Here is a 20,529-nt window from a genome sequence, read left to right as displayed (position 1 = left end):
AAGCTTTATTCACTTAATAGGTCACACTCCTCGTGGGAGCATGTAGGGAGGTATCAACGCTGGAAAGAGTGCAAAAGGCAACAGAATGAGTCGACTCAAACATGCAATCGCATGCCACTAAAATGTAGTTCTTTTCTGAGAGCTGCGAGGGATTTTATTAAAAACGTCTAGTTTCCAGTCCTCAAAAATCAAAGGCCATTATAATAACAACTGGGAATGTCTCTGAAAGGACACAGAAGTTTCAATCTATTACAAAATCAAGAGATTATCCCATGGAAAGAGAAAATCTATTTTATTTTCTTTTCTGTTGAGTACCAAATATGAAAGACCTAACTAACTTAATGATTCTCGCAAAACATTTCATAAAAATTTGTGCGTGTGCAACCATGTCAAACATCAATAGTATCCGGCAATTGGCAATATTGCTCTTCCTCGTCCGATACCCTTTCAGTGTTTTTTCGTAATCTGTTTCGCGCTATTTCTCGCTTCGGAAAACAGTTATTTCGACAGTCCTTTCAATATGAATGTATTTTTTACTTCGTCTTGAAATGAGGTCGCTCGTGAAGAAAGCTAACAAGGTTTCTTAGTGTACAGTAAAATAGGTACCGCTAAACTCCAAATGTACAGGAGAACACACATAGAACTTGAAGTCATTTTTATGCTCATGGCTGCCCATGCAATAGATAGCTTGATGTTTGAACCATCCTTTGGAGAATACCAGTTTGTTAACACCATCGTTAAGTGAATTGCAGCAACGAAATACACAAAATGGAAGAACGAATAGCTATATGAAACTTTTTCATCGGAAAATTCAAATAATTGTTGCGAAGATTCGTTTTCATGCAGCGCAGCTTCATTGCCTCGCTCTTCGTCCGGAGACTGGTCTTCGCCGTCTTTGACCTTTCGTCGGCGAAGTCCGACGATGAGCCGAAGTGTGGTCGCAATCAGTTCTCGTAAGGTGTCTGTTATTGGCGACACCCGAACGCTGAAATATATGATAGTAATCACCAATAAGCACAAGTCTAACGAAGCTTGAATATTAAGGTTAGGCCTCATGTCTGCTTCAGAAACGTACGTTGCAACTGGATTGCACCGCTCGTTAGGATTGTAAGATAGTGCCGACCAAGTAAGGTACACCGAATAAGCTGTTACTACAGAAGACTGAAGTAAGCCGCCATCTTGGACCATGGGATGGATCGATATAATGGCTGCCACGGCGCAGAGAACCAGGTTAATACTCACAAACATCTTGTTTGTTTTACATTTATACGAAGCGCCGAAGAAAACATAGAAGCAGACAATGGCTGCGGCAGAGATTCCATAAAAGATAACGGTGCATGCAAACACTAAGTAAAACCAACATCTTTTGCCTGTTTTTTCCATTTTTCGCGCCCAGGTTTTGTTCCAAACTCGCGTGAAATCCACTAGCAGAAACAGCTGGATAATAATGAACATGGAAGTGCCTATAAGTCCGAAGTACATCCAAACTTTACTGAATTCCATGGGAATGAAAAAGGTGCAGAGGACAAGACCGAAAAACAGGCCAAATTTGACCAACCACAATGCATTATGGATCAAGGCTCGAGGGTCGCTGTGAAATTCGACTGAGTAAAGAATCATCGCGAATAGCAGGAAGAACGCCGCCATGGAAAAGCAAATCCTGTACACTGCTAAGTAGGCTGGATCCATACTTAGACAATTTCCCATCTTTGTAAGTCTGCTACAGAAATAAGGGTTACTTTCGAGCGCGCGTCTCACGGCGGGAAGATACATCGTGCAGGACGCGACCGTTCCAGCCAATAGGAGGAAGGTATATGCGAACCTAGTTGATTTCGATTGATTCCACCAAGGACACGGTTTGATGAACACGACGTAAAGTGCTTTACACGTGAATGTCCCAAGAGAGGTCAAAATGCCTTGTATGGAGTGCACGTCACGGTCGGGAAATATACTTGGAGCAATAAGACTCCAAATGTAAAGAAATATAGAGACGAGACTGGAAAATGTTTTCAGTGTGAGTGCAACCCAGTTTACCGCTTCCTCTCCATAATGCGTTTCTCTAGGATTGTACCAGTTTGTTATGACCATCATGAGATGGACTGAAAACAATGAAAATACAAAATGCAGAAACGAAGAACTGTAGCTTTTGTCTTCTCCAGTTAATATCCTTCCCCTAGAAATTATAACTCGTCCGAATTTCCTGTAATAGGGCTGTGGTGCCCGCAAACATGCAAATGCTACCAAGCAGAAGATTATCAACACGTCAGCCACCGAATACAAATTCAAATCAGGCTGGTTTCCAGTCTTAATTGCGTAGTCTCGTTCGGCGTCGCATTCGCTTTGTCCATACCTGAGCGAGGCATAAGTCAAATACGTCGTGTACATCGTCACGAAACTCGTCTGCATCAATCGCTCTGGATAGGAATCCAGAAACACTGAAATAACAATGGCTATCCCACACAATAAAACAGTTCCTATAAGGAGAAATAAATTAGTTCTACAACTGTCGTGTTTGGTGTACAATAAGAACAAAAGAATTACCACAATTGATGATGAAAGATACATGGCACTGGCGGATAATAGTCTTAGAAAGTTCCAGAATTTGGCGGAGGTGGTGTCGTCCATTTTTTTAGTCAGAAATTCATTCCAGCCTTTGGTGGCGTCCAATACGAATACAAATTGTATAAGCGTGTAAAGAAACGATCCAACCATTCCAAAATACATCCATGCCAATCCAAAACCGCCCCTAGGAATATTTAGCGCGCAAAATATGAGCAACGTGAAGAACGCAAATTTTGGAATCCAGAACCCGGAATGGACTCTGATGCTGATGTTATGATTTGTGGAACAGCAGTAAATAATCACGCATAAAATCAGAAAGAAAACCGAAGTCGCGAAGAAGATGCGATAAATTAGCGAATATGGCAACATAGTTTGACAATTTGTTGCTGAAATGCTATTGTTGAGAGAGCAGAAGATTTTTTCAGCTAAGGTAGCGTTTATGGCAGGTTGATATAATCCGTAGGAAGATATGATAATCAGTAAAAATACTATAAGATAAAACAGATGAACAGCTGTAAAATTTTCACCATGCTTTGGGCCAGGTCCGACCACAGATAAAAGATGAAACGTTTTTGGCAAATAAGTTTCGCTATCGGAGTTCATCTCTCTTTCCTCTGGTTCTGAGTGTGTGTTTATTTCTGCATGCCTCTCAGCTCTGTCGTTGCTTTTGATACCCTGTTGGAAAGGAGATTCTTCCTGCTTGCGTAAATGATCCATGCAAAACGTTTGTATTCGGCAGTAAGGTGAGTCCTGATGATCTCTCGTGCGTAACAGTTGTGTAATGCAAGTTTGTCTTTGGGGTCACCAATTGAGAACCCAAATGCAAGTGCATTTACCTTTCGTCGATGTGTGTCCTATTAAGGAAGCAATCTCGTGCAGTAAGGAATAAATTTCACCAATTTCTATCTCATGTTTGTGATGCAGAGGGACACAATCAGAGCACCAGAAATTGGCTCAATGTTTTCACAACCAGATGGTAAATTTTGCTGGCGTCATATACAAAATAACACCCTTTATTTCCTCACCATTCAATATATTTTCTTAAAATAACCGCCGATATGAGTGGAAATAAATCTGATCTGTTTAATTTTGACGGGTGGCTGTTTTACGGTCACCTGTTGCTAAGAGATAAAATAAGTGATGAGAATTCCCCGTTTTTCTGGGATCTAACGGAAGTCACGTGATCCGACCGATCATCAGGCCCCCTCTCCCAAGAAAGAAATGGTCCAGCATTGCAACTAAAAACTTTAATTCCGGCTATTCTTTCCACTGCTATTTAGAGAGCACCTCTGTGATAAAAAAAAACCATTGTGGGGCGATCTTGACATTGACTAATTCAGAGTCAGTTTGAAGAATTTGGAGCAGTGCTCTCATGATATTCAGTCAATCCATGGAGCAAAGATTAGATTTAAAACAGGTTGCTGTTAATATATTTGCATTCCACGCTTAACAGTCACTGAAACCTTTTTCAAGGCTTCTGATCCAGAGTTACCTTTACGAGAATCTGAATAGCAAGACTGAAGACCTCAAAGACCGTGTCCTGTTATGCGTCACTCCCATGTGTATACTCCCCCCCCCCCACCTTTCCTCTTCCGATCTCACTCTGATTACTGATTAACCCGTCTTCGCCCATTGCTAAATCAACATAATAAAACAAACAAACAAGGTAAACATACAAACAAGCGAAAAAAAACAAACAAACAAAAAAGCGAACCAAAAAAACAAACAAACAAACAAACAAACAAAAATGACAAAAGAAGGAAAAAAATATACAGACAAACTTGAAAATAGAAAAAAAAGACCAGGCATCACTTGCTTCATTCCTTCTCTGTTTTTCTAGATAAATCAAGTCTAGTTTGATGAGATTTGAAAAATTGATTAAGCTATAGACTTATGTTCGTCCAACATACTTTTGAGATTATAGGTAGGCTGTACAAATTATTTTCTGCGGTATATATGTGGGAGAAAATACTAAATGGCAGCAAAATGAGCTAAACCTGCCAATTCATTTTATAAAATACACGGATTCAAAACAAAAATTAGAAATCATGGCAAGAAAACCTCACATAAAAGACCCATAAAAAAACTGTTTGAAGAAAAACGACATCTCAAACAATATTTTATCATGGCTGCTCTTTACTTTTCCTCTGAATCAAAACTGAATTATTGATGTCCAGAAGCAAATAGACCTTTTTGATATTGTGCTAGCACAATTTTTAGCATAATTTGGAAAAACCGTGCATAAATTTTGCTATTTTCACGACAGTAGCACTGCTAGCATAACCATTATATTGTAAAGATTGTGTCGATCCCGGATCCTGCCTTCATAGCCGGGCAATAAAATGATTTTGAAGAGAAACGTGATGCTAGGATCGTAATTTGGAATTAAATGCAGTAGTAAACTCTGTTTTGTCAGACCAAGTACTCAAAATAAAGAACATATGCCATGTTATCAATGCATACGTAATTTTGACTCTTTTTTTCGGAAAAAATACATAATTTTAAAAGATAAGGATAATTTTGAGCATCCTTTAGGAAAAATAAAGCAATGCTAGTGGCGTAATGTGCTACATTTACATGCACAATCTGTAAGGGCCCAAAAGCAAATAGCAATAGAAGTTAACCTCTTCCTCAATGAATTAATCAGCATTTCAGTTCAGTGAGGTTTGTAAAGTAGTTTGGTGGAGCTTTTTTTGATCGCAGTCATGGCTCGCGGCAGCTGACTTAACATCAAAGCTTGTTCTTACCGTTCTGAGCCAATCCCCATCGGCCACATTTTATAGCGCAGTGAAGCGCGGCGAACTCCACTAGCGCATGCGCTATCTATGCCGCGAACCTCGAAATTGCTCTTTAATTTCAACGCTAACATGTAAATTACTGTTTGCCCACTGGAATTCTCCTATGATGAATAAGTATTTTCTATTGAGTCTTTGGTTTTTGGTGTACTTTGTGTCACCTGGATGGTTCGATTCGTCGACAGAGAGATGTTTCTGTAAGGTAAGTACTGTTTGTGGCTGGCAAAGACAGGTCCATGTTTGTGTTCCTGTAATTGCTGAAGCGAGCCACCGGCCATCAGTAGACAGCTGGTTCGCTTGGCTGAATCGTAAATTTTAACTGTACAGCAGAATTTCATAAATATTTTGGCATTTTTTTTTATCGTATCCAGGAAGATTATTTGTTATGGAGGAAAAAATTCAACCGATTGTCCGCGAAAAATTACAGCAATTGTGTCCGAGAGTGAAGTCATGTTTTGAAATTATATTTGAATCAGTATGGTGTCACTCTGAAATCACTCGCCATAGCGACATTCGACAAGTAAACACTTAGAAGCTACGAGTACAAAATTTGTAGGAGCTTCTGTCGAGCATGTAAATGTATACAACGAGCTTTTATCGATCGGAAAGTTATGCAATTCGACATCATGAAATTTATATGTACATGTACACAAGATTGTATGACCTTCACTCGCAACTATTTTTTTTTCTCGCTGATGAGCGGAAAATTTCTCTCAAGCCTCTGGAAGTCCTACTGTTATTTTTTAATCAAACTGTAAACTTGAATGAGAAAAATAAAAATTGTACTCTCCCTTTTGTCAAGTTTCCTCGTGGCCGATTGCAATTGGTTTACTATCGAATGAAAAATTTTAATTTAGTGTTGACTGGAAGCAACATGCAGATGTAGCAGATGTTGTTTTCCTTGACCGTGATGAGTATTCTACCAGTGAACTTGTTGGGACAAATTTGGGCCAAATACATCAGCAAGTAAAGTTTTCCTAAAATATTTTTGCGTCGAGCAAAACTTATCGCAATTATATTTGCAGACTCCTGTCAAATGATATTGACAAGTTCTTACCCTGAGTGGTTTGATGATAATGGGGTACACTTTACATTCCACCTGCAAAAAAGTGAGAAAGTCAGTCTTTTTACAAGGTGGCATTTCAAATAGAAAATTGACTCTTCATTATCAACTCAACTAAAAATAATAAATTAAGAAAAAATTGTGGCAGAAAGTGGTAAAATGAAAAGTTCTGTTTATTACTTAGTTGTGTGGGTATACATATTCATATTGTCAAAATTTTCATATTGTCAAGCCAATTGTTTGTTGACTTCCTCTATTTCTTCAAAGGCCCTTTTGTTTTAGTGAGTGAATTTTTTTTTTCTGCTTAGAATGAAGTACTAAGTCCTTTTTGGGAATCATTAATTTTGTCCATGTTTATTAAAGCTATTTTACACATTGCAGTTTTATCCTGAAAGTAAATTTGTTCAGCAACCCGCTCTAAACTTAAGGAGACCTCAAATGCATTAAAATGTAAAGTATTTCTTTTAAAAAGCCAATATTAAGTGAATCATTCCTTTTGTAATTGTATATTTGTAGACTAAATGCGCTGTTGATCAATCATATTCTTGTTCATGTTATACTGTTTTCAGATACTACTTTCCTCTGACGATTTGAATCCAGTATATCAAGAAGATAAAATACCATAACAATGAAATTTTTAAACTGAAACTTTGAGACAGAACTTTTTGAATATGTAAATATCTATAAAAAGAGTGGATGTGCACTTAACTCTTTAACTTGCAGATCAAATTTGTCACTCTCCTTACTGTCAACCATACAATTCTTATAATGTTAGTTCAGAGAATTTAGTATTGGATCAACTAATTATCCCCAAATTGATAGTTTTCTTTATTTCCATCACTTATCTGGTTGATATTGTATTAGTATTGTAAGGAGAAATTCTGTCTTGGTTACTCATGGGAATTAAAGGGTTAAGTTAGTTTTATGGGACATGGAAAAGTTACCTTCAAGTATGAGAAAACTGGGTGAAATATGCCTGTATTTAATTGAATTATTTACTTGGTAAAGTGATTTTGATTTGCTTCATCTTACATGTAATATCAGGAAATTGGAATACTATATCACCCTACATAATTGATGAGTTTAATGTCCTTCAGAATATAGGTAATATAACTGAACCTCTAGCAACCAATTTTTACTCTGTCTCCTTAATAAATCTGTCTTCTATTCACTAAATATTATTAATTCAGTAACATCAATAGAGTAGGACTCGAATTGTACTTGTTTATAAGGAAATGTGTATTTACCAGTACCTTGCTTGCCAACTCAAGCCATTTTTAATAGGAGCTACCATCAATTTGTGTCAACTTGATTACATCTACTCCTCAAGAATGAAAATTGCATGTGTGTAAAATGAGGGTGTGTAGAAGTACCTCATGGTACTGTGTGTAGTACTTCTCACTACTACCTAAAATTGCTTGGAATTCCTGAAAATATAACAAGGAAAAGGATTGCTCTGCTGGTTTGCAAATTTCTTTAACCTGCTGTGCTTAAAATATGGGAGAATTCTGACAACTGCATAAGAGAAGCAAGTGCTGAAATGAGCAGCATATGTACAAAATTTGATATTGCTGCATGTGTGTCAAACCACAGCGTATCCTCCAGTTGTTGTTTTGTAGAGTGCGCATTTATGGAATTGAAAATTACTTTTACTAATTGTCTTCTGCTTTTATGCTTAGTTATCAGGGAAACCAGAAGAGTGTTGTTGTGATGTAGAGACAGTGGATCAAATAAACAAGGAAATTCATCCAGTCATAAGTGAACTGGTTACAAAAAATTTCTTCAAATTTTTCAGGGTATGGAACATTACAATATCATTACTATACTAGGATTGAATAAAATGAATGAAATTTTCTAACAAATTTTTATAATAATATTGGAATCTGTATGACACTGTTTTCTACAAGTCCTTACCAACTAAATATGCATGATTAAATTCCCATCTGTCATAAGGAATTCTACAGAAATAAATACTGAATCAGGGTAATAAATTTATGCAAGAGATTTCATTGATTTAAGTCTGTTTTACACTGTAAAAGTTGATACCAAAAACATGTTTCAAAATCTTTAAAACTTTGCTTTATATTAGTTTTGTGGTCTTAAGTTACAGTTGCTTTTACATTGTAAATTAAACAGAAATTTTGTTTGAATTTTCATAGGAAAATTAAGTATAATGACCATTTATTTATTTTTGTTGAAGGTTAATCTCAACAGGCCATGCCCATTTTGGCCAGATGATGGTGCTTGTGCTCTGAAAGATTGTTCTGTATCAGCTTGTAAGGAGGTATGGGTGATTGATACATTTTAATCAGCTACATGTACATGTAATGGCGGTGACTTTACTCTGTTGTAAATAAGAATATGATAACAAGTGTTCATGCAAATTGTTTCATGTTTGAAATTAAATGGTGGAAACACATTTGATGCGTCTCGCAGCAGTTACATATGGATTGTTGCTTTGTATTTTGGTGGATAAAAGGGAAACGAAACATACAATTTTTTAGTTGTTTGTCTATGACCATGAACTATTTGTGTATCTGTTGTTTGTAATGGAAATAGGACTGAGTGGAGTCCAATTCGGTCTGCTATTATACAAGTAATTACAAAATTGGTTGAATGTGTGGGGGGAGTCTGATTTGTTTATCACAGGTACAGATATTGTTTTGTATTGTAGTACATTGTATAGGTACTGACGAAATACCACGATTTTTCCTTTCACTAAAAAATCATTTCCTCGCACAAGCTGTGAAGATACTATTTTTATCTTTCACATGTGAGAATATTTGTGTTGCCATGGTTACTAACATGATTAGCCAGTTACAAGAGAGCTTCCTGCTCAGGTGCACAGCCAGTTCTTTTGAAATTTTATGTAGGTATTTCATCAGTGTCTATAAAATAAGCAGAACATTACATGGCCACTTGGGGATATGAATTTTATCTTCTAGTGCTGAAAGTATCTCTCACTTGTTCGCTTCACTCACTCCTGAGAGATACTTTCAGCACTCAAAGATAAAATTTGTATCCCTGTGCGGCCATGTAATATCCTTTATATATATATATATATATTTGTATTGTAGTATATTGTTTATTAAGGCCCAGACAAATGTTTTAATTTCTGGCAGGAGGAACTTCCTGAGGGCATCAAAGCTGAGGTAAATGTTGTGATTTTAGTCTTGAAGCCTGTATATTATTTTTTCTTTTGATTTAGGCTTAATGCAAATGTACATGCATTAGACAAGTGTTCAATAATAAAGTGGTTCTTCATATTATCATTAAGCTCCAAATAATACCATCTAGATAGTGAATTTTTTGGCTCTACCTTTCATGAAGAGACAGAGCCTTGGCTGGTACATGGAACTGGAAAACTAAAACAAAAACTCTTACAAAATTTTTTTTCCATTTTTTATAATCATGCAGCCTTAAATGAGAGTTGGGGCAAATTTGACAATCGTGGCTACTTTATTTCCCTGGCTTCTTGAATCTTTATTTAGCTTATAACTCTAACTTTCTTTTGGCATTAATTACTTGAAATCTAACAGGGGAGACGGCCAGGTAATGGGAGTTTAAACCGTAGGGGAAGCACACATAAAATGCAATCAAACAGTGAGGTAATTTGAATTTTTCTAAACTTACATTCTATTTTATCCTCTGCTGCAAGTCATAAAATGGCAATTATTTGGGGTTTTTTTCACTTGTCTTGCTTCTTTTTTTATTATTTAATTTTTTAATGTCCTTTTGCAAACAGTTATTGCTTTAGAAAATGTTTGTGATCATTTATATGTAAAACTGAATACATGGATTTATTGCGGTGATATGCCAAATAGTTTTGTACTTATTTACTTGTAAAATTGGTGACAAATGGATTTCAACCAGTTTGAACATGTGTATCTGAATCTTTACATTCCCTCAAATCTCAACAGGATAAAAAAGGTGAAAGTTGCCAGTCTTCAGACAATGAGACCATTCTTGGTGAAATTGACAGCACTATCAGGTATTTCACCATTCACAACAAATGTTTGCATTGATTATGCTCTACCTGTTCAGTTACATGCACTTACTGACTTAGTGGAATTGTTGGATAGGATAATATTTGGTTGGAGTCATTGATGACATGGGAACCTCTCTTTGCTCGGTCCATACTTCATGATCAAGAGCCAATTATACTTTCTTGTTAGGCCCAACCCACATGAAGCTTATATAATAAGCAGTTTTTTTTTTTAAATTGAACCTTGCTCTTTCTTTTTATATCCCTTCTTCTTTCCGCTGATATCTTCCAGGGTTGCTCAGCTTTTTGTAGTCTAAGAGCAGACCCCTATGTGCAAAGTCTGTTGCACAATTAAAAAAAAGATAATAAAATAAAAGAGGATGTTGGTGTTCCTTGCAGAACTCTGGGATTGAGGAGCATGAAATGTGTAGTTCCTAAAGTACACTTTTCTCGGAAAACTTAATATTAAATTCTTTGTGTGAATTTTATTCAGTGATGAAGACAAACAAGCATTTGAAGCATGGCATGCTCATGATGATGCTGAAGATAACTTCTGTGAGTTGGATGGTGAGTCAAGTATAATTATTTGAGATTCACACCTCTTTCCCTCATTAGTTCTAGATATCAATTCTCCACACTGTCTGCCATCAAGGTCCTTTAATGAACTTAAGTATTCATCTGCTCTCACTGACAAAGGGCTAATGTTTGAAAACTTGTCAGGTTTGAAGCTCTCTATGGTGGTTAATTTACATTATCAACTCAGATGATAAAACCAAAATCATCCTGTGATGTTATAGCTTGATGAATTTGTTGTTAAATCATACAGTACTATTTTTTCTTTTCATCATCTTTCTTCTTGAAAATGTAATGATGTTTTAAGGAGGAGTTCCTCATTGGTTATACCTGGGGTGGAAAGGTCAAATTTGTGAGCTGGTGATCAGAAGCCTCTGTGTTAAAATATTTTTTGTTGGGGGTGGTGGGGTGGCTTCGTTTGGAATTTCTCTTTTATTAGGCTTTTCCCAGTAGTTTTGATAAAGTATCAAAATCTTTTTTTTTTATTTTCATCCTTTAGCTCTCTGGTCTATGGCTTCAGGCATTAGTTGGACTTGACTTCATCACCTCTTATATTGCAAAATTGCCAAAAACTGATTACCAGTATTATTATTTACATGCAAAAAAATGTATTTGATTATGCACTGAAATCTCAATATTTTCATCGTAATTGTGTTGTAGATGAGTCATCTTCTGGGATGGAGTATGTCGACCTACTGAGAAATCCTGAGAGATTTACAGGATATGCAGGATTCTCTGCTCAAAGAGTTTGGAATAATATTTACAAGGAAAATTGCTTCAAGTAAGTGGCATTTACATCTGTTATCTCCTTCAACTAAGGAGGTATTTTCTTTGACTCAAGTCTGGTCCAGAATCATTGAGATTTCATCGAAGGAAAGCATATTTTCTTGTTAAAAGAAAGACAATATTAAGTTACTGTCCTTCAGAAAGGTATTATTTAACTTTCTCATTCACTCAAGCTCAATTTTGTTTCAAAAAATAATTTAGTAGTTCGGCGAGATTGATATTGGATCAATCAATGATTTGAATCCCTGAATTGATATTTTTCTTTGTTCTCATTACTTATTTTCTTGATATTGTAAGGAGAAATTCTGTCTTGGTCACTTATGGGAGTTAAAGGGTCAAACATATATAATGCCTGTAATTTATGTAATTGTTTTTCTCTCAGACCCACGTCTCCTTATGGGAAACGTTATGGGGTTGTAACATCCAAAAATGTTGATGGTAAGTCATAGTTTCGTTGCGTTTTTGTTTTTGTTTATTATTATTATTATTCAGTTAACTAAAGTAATCCGGAATAGTTGTAGAGCGCTTTTCAAGTCGAAATAACCAAAACCAAATTAAACGCAACAGCCGATCTGAAGAAAGGACAATAACTTCAAGAGCCAATGAGAACTCAAAGTAAAAATAGCCAAACTGCCTAAAGCGCGGGAAAACGCGGGTGACCAAGTTGTGATTTGGTCTTAGTTTTGCATCTGATTGGTTCAGAGAGAGGCGCAAGTTTTCTAGACCAATCACCGAGCGAAGAATATGAAACCAATGCAATATTCGAATTACCTTTGACAGTCATGAAAATAGCGCAATCGTAATACGAACTCAACATCAACAAGGAAGGGGAACAAATTTATTCTTTAGTTGCAGACACTTCATTTTGTTGATAATTTAAAGTAGCTCAGCACCCCTAGCACAGATTTCAAATCTTTGCACAAAATTTGAGCTTGATATGCTGATTACATTTTCAGTTATGAATATTGGAGGTCACAAAACTCGTTTTCTAATTACAGGCATACAAAGCTTGATTTAAGGGTTTCTGCGAAAGGATGTATTGCTGCAAATGTTAATATAGTATGTCAAAAACTGCACCTGGGAATAGTTTTTTTTTTTCATTCACAAAATTTAGTTTGACAGAGTTCCCTAGACTACGACTAGTCCTCCTTTTGATTTTAGCGCGCCGCACGGAACTCTGGGAGTACCTCGCTTTAAGGGTTCATATCATTTCTTTTTACGCTGGTTTTCTTTGACGCGCGCGATAGACTTAGCCCAAAAGGAGACGGGCGCGATAGACTTCGGCAAAAGAGAGGGACTGCTCGTAGCACAAGGGTGTTTTTAAATATATTTACGCCACCATTCACCTACGTTGTTCCTTTTTTTAAACTTTTACTGCGGCAATTTTGTGCTTTATCTTAAACAAAATCTACTACGGCGCATTAATCTCTAAAAACCGCATATTTGTATTCATTGTAGAAATGTGCCTAGAGAAGCGAGTGTTCTATCGGATGATGTCAGGCCTCCATGCTAGCATCAATATTCATTTGTCTGCCATTTACCTATTTAAAGGTAAGAGTTACCAGAGTGTCCCCTTTGTAGCATCAAATGAGCGTTATGATTTTTTTAACGTTGCATGAACGTCATGGGACTTTTAGACTTCCTTAACTTACGTTTAGTATAAAAGATGATGATAAAATCTCAGTACTACCGCATGCAGATGTATTTTGTCACTGGCACCTATTTGTTTTATAGGTTTTACAACTACGCAGTTTTCAAAAACATGAAATCCTTGAAACTGAAATCTCTGTTATGTATCGTACACGATTTATTGTTAGGTAATGGTTTCATGAAACCAAGATGGGGTGAGAACGTCGAGGAGTTTAGAAGAAGATTTGATCCTGAAACTACAAGCGGGGAAGGTACTGTTTAAGTTACGCGAGAAAAATTTTATTTGAATAATCTGGCTTTTGCTTGTGTGGTGATCTCTCAATTCTTCTTTTTTCAATTTCGGTGGCTGTTTTCATTCCATGAAAAGTTATGCCGAAGGTTTCAAGGGTTTTTTTTCTTTATGTTTGTTCTGTGGGTAACGGCAGGTCCAACATGGCTGAAGAATCTTTACTTTACATACACTGTGGCTCTGAGAGCCATAATCAAAGCGGCTCCATTCTGGGAACAAGAACAGTTTTACACTGGGGATTATGGAGATGACGTTGAAGTACAAGAACTTGTTCAAGTTCTTCTGGCTAAATCAAAGTAAGACTGGCTACGTAGGAACAGGGAGAGGCCGTTGAGAATATACTTGGACAGGTTTATGTAGATGCGCATGTCCGGTTGGGCCCGGCACATGTGCATGTACATTTACTTGTACATGTGCTCATATCAGACCAAACGGTTTTAAAGTGTACGCGCTCGCTGCGAACTCAGATATTTTAAGTCTTTTATGAGAACAAGCTTTGTTTCACCGCAGGAAAACGAGATTATAGCCAGAGAGAAAATGTGTCTCTTGCTCTGGACACCAGACCCATTTCCTGTGGAAGAAGATTACTTCTCTCACCAGCCTTCTGCTGCTGTATAAACTAGAGGTGGCAGCTATAATTTTCACATAGAAAATACTCAGCATTTGCTGGCCAAATTCATGCCAGCTTTCCAGGCTAGTTCATAGGCTAGTTCATGGCGTCTTTGCGCGGTTACTATGCATTTCAAGCTTCTGCTTGGTCTAAGTCTTTATTGACACAAGCCTGTGGTACATGTACTACCAAATAAGTAAGAAGGATGTTGTATTTCTCTTTTGTTTGTTTGTTTGTTTCTTTTCCTTCACTTGCTACATTCACAAAACCCTTTGTCTTGTTACACCTCATAGAACCTGTCCAAGCACATTTGATGAGAAGCTGATGTTCAGAGACCCAGGCAGTGCAAAAATCTTAAAGGTAAGGTATTCTCCACAACTTAGGGATCCTGCTCTTTGATGGGCGCAGCAGCAGCTTTGAAAATATCTGGCATAAATAACTCACCACTCTTGTTCTTTTGAGAGAAGAGCAATATGTACCGTATGCCCATCGCTCATCACATGAAATCAATAAGGGCTGATACTTCTCTTTTCTGAAAGTCGAAGGTGCGTACAAGCACCGGTATGACAAATTTTAAAATTGAATCGTCCTTCGTGTGTCGCCTGATGATCTTTAAGTGGGCTGCAGAACAGTCAGGCAGATGATGTACATTTTTGTAGGATGCTCAGGCAGTGAGATCTGTGTAGGTTATATCTTATTGAAAGTTGCCCTATTTTGTTTTTTTTTCTCGTAGGAAGAGTTCAAGCTTCACTTTAGGAATGTCTCCCGTATCATGGACTGTGTTGGTTGTGACAAGTGTCGGTTGTGGGGCAAGCTTCAGGTTTGTTAACCTTCATTTGTACAGTTTAATGTGAGAGCTGGAAGTAGACTGCACGGGGAACAACATATTTTCACCCCTAGATTTTTTTCCGATTTGTATTATCCAATCAGCTTTCAGCATGACGGCACATGCGCTATTCTGGCAGGGTCATCTTGGTGTGTTACGTTCTTAGGGTAGACACTTTCCTTGTACTTTCCACTGAAGAGTATGAATGGGCAACAGTGATGTTAAAAAAAAATCCTCTTTTGATAGAGAGCTCTGGTCCAGTCCAAACCAAAGCTTGCGAAAAATTTTAGTGGCTCTGAAACTAAACTAAACTCAGAAACGAGTGTCCATACGTCATCCACGAAGTGGAGTTTAGCGTCTCTGAATATGATTGACTAAATGATCTATTCGCACGTCGCGCGTGAAAGCGGGTGCAACATACATCAACCTTTGAGTGCAGTTCAACGTTTCTAAATATGATTAGTTGAATAATCTATTCGCTCGCTTCCTTGATAAGATTCGGGGGGTAACTTGCAATGGACCAGTGTCTCATGCACTGCCAAGGATACTGACAGATAGTGAGCATTCCTCCTCTCAGCTATGTTTGTTTGTTTTTTTCAAACAGAGGGCTCTGTCTAAACCTAACCTTTCTTTTTGACCAACCGTAGGTTCAAGGCCTGGGCACTGCTCTTAAAATCCTCTTCTCTGGTCACGAGTTTGACGACGGAAAGTTTGACAAGAACAGTCATTTTCAACTGAAAAGAACAGAAATTGTTAGTTTATTCAACGCCTTTGGAAGGTATGATAAAAACTGGCGTTTGTAAGAAAACGCGGTGCTTATAAATTTCGATCTATGGTTTATTTAAATCGCCAACTGCAACTTCAAAGAAAATGGAATCAAATATTGGGGCTTGTGGAGATTGAGATCGGCTTAAATTGTGTATTTTTTCCACAGTTTTTCTTTTATCAAAAATTGATCCGTTAAAAGTGCCTGCTGTGATATCTTACTTGGAAACCCTGTCAGATCTGTAAGCGTATGATATTCCCTATTTCAGTCCCACTAACCTACTTCTTCTTCTTCTTTCTGAACAGGTTATCCAGTAGCATAAATTATTTACAGAAATTTAAATCAATGAAACACGGGTAAGACTGAGACTTTCTACTTCCAAATCTAATTGTTGTATCTCCCGCACCTTTGAAAGAAGTCAAAGTATGGTCAATCGAAGCGATTATCTGCGCTTCGAGACGAGCGTTCCTTCGCCCGCGAAAAAGTGTGAGGCCTTTAGCATGAGAGCCGGCTGAAGGTCTGCAAGAGGTCTGGCACTATTTCGTCTCACCTGTTGTTTTGTTTTTTCCCTTACACTGACAGGCACAGATAACAGCAAGTTGGCGAGGGACTGGCACCTTCAGATGGCTCGCTTGTTTCCAGTTTGTTTGCAGTTTCCTCTCGGCCAAGGAGACACGAGAAAAAGAAAAACAGTTTAAAAGATGAAAAGTACACACAAAAAAACAAAACAAAAAAAGAGGAAAGTGTTCTCTTAGTTTGACGATTGCACACAGAATTTGGATTAAAAAGTCGTTTTTTCTGGCAATTGTTGTAAGACTATAAGATAGTTTTTGGTTGAAAAAAAAAAACCTTCAACAGTGAATATTTCGTTGTTGGCTTATATAAAGCGTAAGTTTGTGATATAAACAGAAATTTTATTGTTTAATTAATATAAGTACCGTCAAAACTACAACTTTTTAAAGTTGCAAAATGTTTCGAGGTCCTTGTCATCAATCGCATGACTGGTTCGTTAATCAACAAAGAACAACTTTAACTGGAAATTTATAAATTTGATTTATAAACGTGCTGTTTTAGGTTCCTTCTGTTTTCCAACAGTACTTTATGAGAATTTTATTGTTGTATGTAGTCTGATGTCTAATTTCCAATGCAATGCCTATTGACGACTTTCTGAATGAAAGTTGCAACCTTTTGTACTTTTGTAAATTTAGTATGCAATGAATTAAACACATGCAATCACCTTATTAAAATCCTTTGTTCGTAGTCTCAGAAAACCAAGCAAACGTTTTTCTGTTCCTTCCTTGATACTTCGTCCAGTTATTTCCTACCCCTACCCCTTTGGGAGCAATCAATTTTTATCTTCGGGGAGGGTGGTGGGGAGTCAGAGGATTCATTCTTCTTATGAATCCCCTCGTGGGACGTTGATCGGCGATTAATTTTTAATCCCTTATACTCTGTCAGCGACTCTCTTGGCATCTTCTCCATTTTAAGTTTGGTTCCTTAAGATGGTGAAGTGAGCTAAAAACCACGGTTTTGAAGTATGTCGAATTGTAGATCACATTTCAGTCACTAAATCTTCAAACATCATGATAGCTGTAGGTCATTGATATCAACCTCTGCCGACCTTTTTAGAGACAGTTCCCATCGTTATACAATAGTCCAGAGTCGTCTAACTAAGAAATAACATAAGCGGTTTCTGAAAATCAAGTACATCACGAACAGCTAAGAACGAACTCTTAAAAAGATTATAGTTAAGTAAAATTGACTAGAAACCAAAGTTTATGACACCTGACATTTTCTTCACTGCAAGCAACCGACCCCATTTTTATTTAGAACTACGCATTACAGATCAATATCAGTCTGTTCGCGTGACGTAAGTGACGTGACATTAACAGCTTGCTCCACGCATCCTGTACGTATCAGTTTTTGTTACTAATGCCTCGAGCGAATAAAATTCTGATCGGAAGATTCTGGAAAACTCCCGGCTTTTTCACTAAAAGGCTGCCTCAAATATCCCAAAACAAATATTTTAGGATTCTTGAAACAAAAAGATGACATGGTGTGGGGTTTCCACATCCAAATCAAACCATCAGATATCAAAAAGCTTTGAAAAATTTACATAAATGTCATTTAAAAACTATGACGTCAATACAACTAAACAGGAAGTAAAATCGGAAACCGGAGCAAAAGAGAAAACATTCTAGTACACGCGTAGAACTCCTTACTTTGAGTGAAATGTTGTCTTTGAAGGGAAGCATGCTTCAAAATATTGTGTATGTGAAAAAATGGCACTAAAAAGCTCGTTGTTTTTAGTCTGGTAAGTGCGTGGCGTAACAAGACCAAACAACGCGTGTAAAGGAGCTTACATATTGGGCTCATTGACGTGTATTTACAACTCTATTTTGACAGTTGCTAGGTTTCACAATCCTAGGTCACGCAGCATGAAGGATCATTTGCATTTTCTCTTTGTATACATGTAATAATCTCCGCGCGAGAAGCAAACAATTAAACTTTCCATAAGCTTTGCCGTTATTGTTTCAATTCTCACCTATAAAATCATCTTCGATGGCTTCGATGTGTTTAGTCACTGGAATGTGAGAAAGGTAAGAAATGGTTGGACTTATGATGAGAACGATCTGTTTATCTTGTAACGCTAGATCTAAACTTTGCTGGCGTGCAGTAGCATGACGAGCGTAGCGTCGGCAAGTATGAAGTTCAACTAGTTTTTTTCTTAACATAATTGTTCGTTGATGTTTTTTTAAGTCTAGCACTGCAGTTGAACGGCGTCTGAGAATTGGACGCAACGATGACTCAAGTACATCCACGAGACTCGCGCCAGGAAGATCCATCGAGGATATTAAAATACATCATCTTCTTTGTCAATGTTCTCTTCTGGTTTTTGAGCATTATTGTGCTTGGAATTGGAATTTTTGTGATGGTGGAAAAGCGGGACGTTTACAGCAAGCTCACTGACTTGTATTATGACCCAGCCGTGCTATTCGTGGTATTTGGGGGTCTTATGTTTATTTTAACATTTACCGGTTGCATCGGCGCTCTGAGGGAAAATACCTGCCTGCTGGCATTTTACGCAGGGATTATTACGGTGCTATTGATTATGGAGGTCATCTGCGGGATAGTTGGCTTCGTTAACAGTGATAAACTGGAGGAAAATATCGATGAGAAGCTCCAGAACGCTATTGTGTTTTACCGAGATCCGACAAAGCCCGATCTTCATTTCTTGATTGACACAGCACAAACAGAGCTGGGTTGTTGTGGCTCACGGTCTTACACCGATTGGGAGGCGAATATTTACTTCAACTGCTCGGCTCCTTCTGTATCCGCTTGTGGAGTTCCCTTCTCTTGTTGCAAGACAGAGGACCTACAGACAAACCGCCAGTGTGGGTACGATATACACAAATTGAGTCCGTCTGACCGCCAAGATCTGATTCATGAGGAAGGCTGCCTAAACCTCTCAGTTAAGTGGTTTAAAGATAACCTAGCTCTCATCGGTGGGCTGTCTTTTGGTGTAGTATCACTACAGCTGGTAACGGTGTGTCTTGCAGGCATGTTCAGAAGACAAATTCTTGATGTAAAGCAACCCTCAGGAGATTAATCAATTTTTGTTTATTTAAAACAGATTTTAAAGATTTTTCTAAAAAAAATCTTACATCTCACGCGATGAAAACGTAATTGTCCACGTACTAATATTTACGTATTTCTTTATTTATCATATTTAGTTTCCTTTATTCCAACGGCAGTAGTGGTGTCGTTCGACTTGAAATATTTATTTCTTAAAACTATTGACATATAGTGTGTGGTTTAAAATAATCCTCGCTTCCGCTATTGCGGAATGCTAATGATCGCGAAAGCGGCTACAGTAATCAGGTATACATGTTGCAAGTACTTTAATTTTCAATAAGCAACCATATCACGATCAATGCCAGTAGTAGCTTAGAGTCTCTCCTTTCACCTAACATTGTCTTCAAGTAATGTTAAGCACTTTTAAGATAAAATCGAGAGAAACTACTGACCCTTCTCTTAAACTGACCCAACCAGGGGGTATTGAAAACTTCATCAGATGATCTGATTGAAGACAATGAACCAATTAGCTTTGAGGAATTCTTTACACGTTGGGAGTTAGTCGGTTCGCCGTGGGTGAAGATGAACTTGGCAGTTCCCGCTTGAATGGCAGTTGGCCAAGTCAAACATCTCAACAGCGTGAGATGACAGTCTGCAGTTGGTCAAATTTAAAGACAATTGTTTGACTTGGGCTAAAATATATCCCCCCTAGTAAGTCCACTTATGCCTATAATTCTTCACTATCAAGTTTTTTAAGATAATATTAAAAGCAGGTTCTCTAAATGTTCTTTAATTTCACTATAATAATCACATTTGCCTGGCGTCAAAACGTCGAAATGTCCCAGTTGCTTGTGAGTAGGCTCCCATTAGCGCTGAGACGCGAGAAAGCGAAACCCGAGTGTTTCCGACAAGCGCGCGAGAGGTCAGCGGTTCAATTTAGGGACCATTCGCGGTCTGGAATCATTTGCAGTCCCGGGATCATTGCCGAGCTGTTGTTTTTGCTCGGATTAGTGTGCAAGACACCTCTCTAACTCCTAGGGTCTCATGA

At 37.6% G+C, this 20,529-nt stretch overlaps 2 protein-coding genes and 1 pseudogene across 3 annotated transcripts; 2 read left to right on the top strand and 1 right to left on the bottom strand.

Moving 5' to 3' along the window:
* Positions 1-458: 458 nt before the first annotated feature.
* Positions 459-3,472, bottom strand: LOC131784831 (uncharacterized). Its single transcript, XM_059101661.2, has one exon. The coding sequence runs from the start codon at positions 3,277-3,279 to the stop codon at positions 571-573; it is 2,709 nt and encodes a 902-aa protein (XP_058957644.2). The 5' UTR covers positions 3,280-3,472; the 3' UTR covers positions 459-570.
* Positions 3,473-5,403: 1,931 nt separating this feature from the next.
* Positions 5,404-17,146, top strand: LOC131784783 (ERO1-like protein beta). 2 transcript variants are annotated; one of them, XM_059101608.2, is made up of 17 exons: positions 5,404-5,559; positions 8,100-8,216; positions 8,621-8,704; positions 9,543-9,572; positions 9,960-10,028; positions 10,341-10,411; positions 10,899-10,972; positions 11,639-11,759; positions 12,147-12,202; positions 13,223-13,315; positions 13,582-13,665; positions 13,840-13,999; positions 14,607-14,673; positions 15,047-15,133; positions 15,787-15,917; positions 16,211-16,261; positions 16,488-17,146. In XM_059101608.2, exons 1-17 carry the CDS (start codon positions 5,464-5,466, stop codon positions 16,495-16,497), a joined length of 1,401 nt encoding a protein of 466 aa, XP_058957591.1. In that variant the 5' UTR covers positions 5,404-5,463; the 3' UTR covers positions 16,498-17,146. The 2 variants fall into 2 exon arrangements, with proteins under 2 accessions (XP_058957591.1, XP_058957592.1); XM_059101609.2 differs by lacking the exon at positions 9,960-10,028.
* A 1,168-nt stretch (positions 17,147-18,314) lies between these two features.
* LOC131784803 (tetraspanin-33 pseudogene) lies at positions 18,315-20,268 on the top strand (annotated as a pseudogene).
* The last annotated feature ends 261 nt before the right edge of the window (positions 20,269-20,529 follow it).

Source organism: Pocillopora verrucosa, chromosome 7 (genome assembly GCF_036669915.1).
Source record: "Pocillopora verrucosa isolate sample1 chromosome 7, ASM3666991v2, whole genome shotgun sequence".
Lineage (NCBI taxonomy): Eukaryota > Metazoa > Cnidaria > Anthozoa > Scleractinia > Pocilloporidae > Pocillopora > Pocillopora verrucosa.
Note: the sequence above shows the minus strand (reverse complement) of the source record. Positions and strands in the feature narration are given on the sequence as shown.

Excerpts from the sequence above, each read along its gene's own strand:
- LOC131784831 (XM_059101661.2), bottom strand. The coding sequence starts at position 3,279 with ATGGATCATTTACGCAAGCAGGAAGAATCTCCTTTCCAACAGGGTATC.
- LOC131784783 (XM_059101608.2), top strand. The coding sequence starts at position 5,464 with ATGATGAATAAGTATTTTCTATTGAGTCTTTGGTTTTTGGTGTACTTT. Across the intron at positions 8,705-9,542 it reads CTGTATCAGCTTGTAAGGAG|GAGGAACTTCCTGAGGGCAT; the intron begins GTATGGGTGATT and ends AATTTCTGGCAG. Across the intron at positions 14,000-14,606 it reads GTTCTTCTGGCTAAATCAAA|AACCTGTCCAAGCACATTTG; the intron begins GTAAGACTGGCT and ends TACACCTCATAG.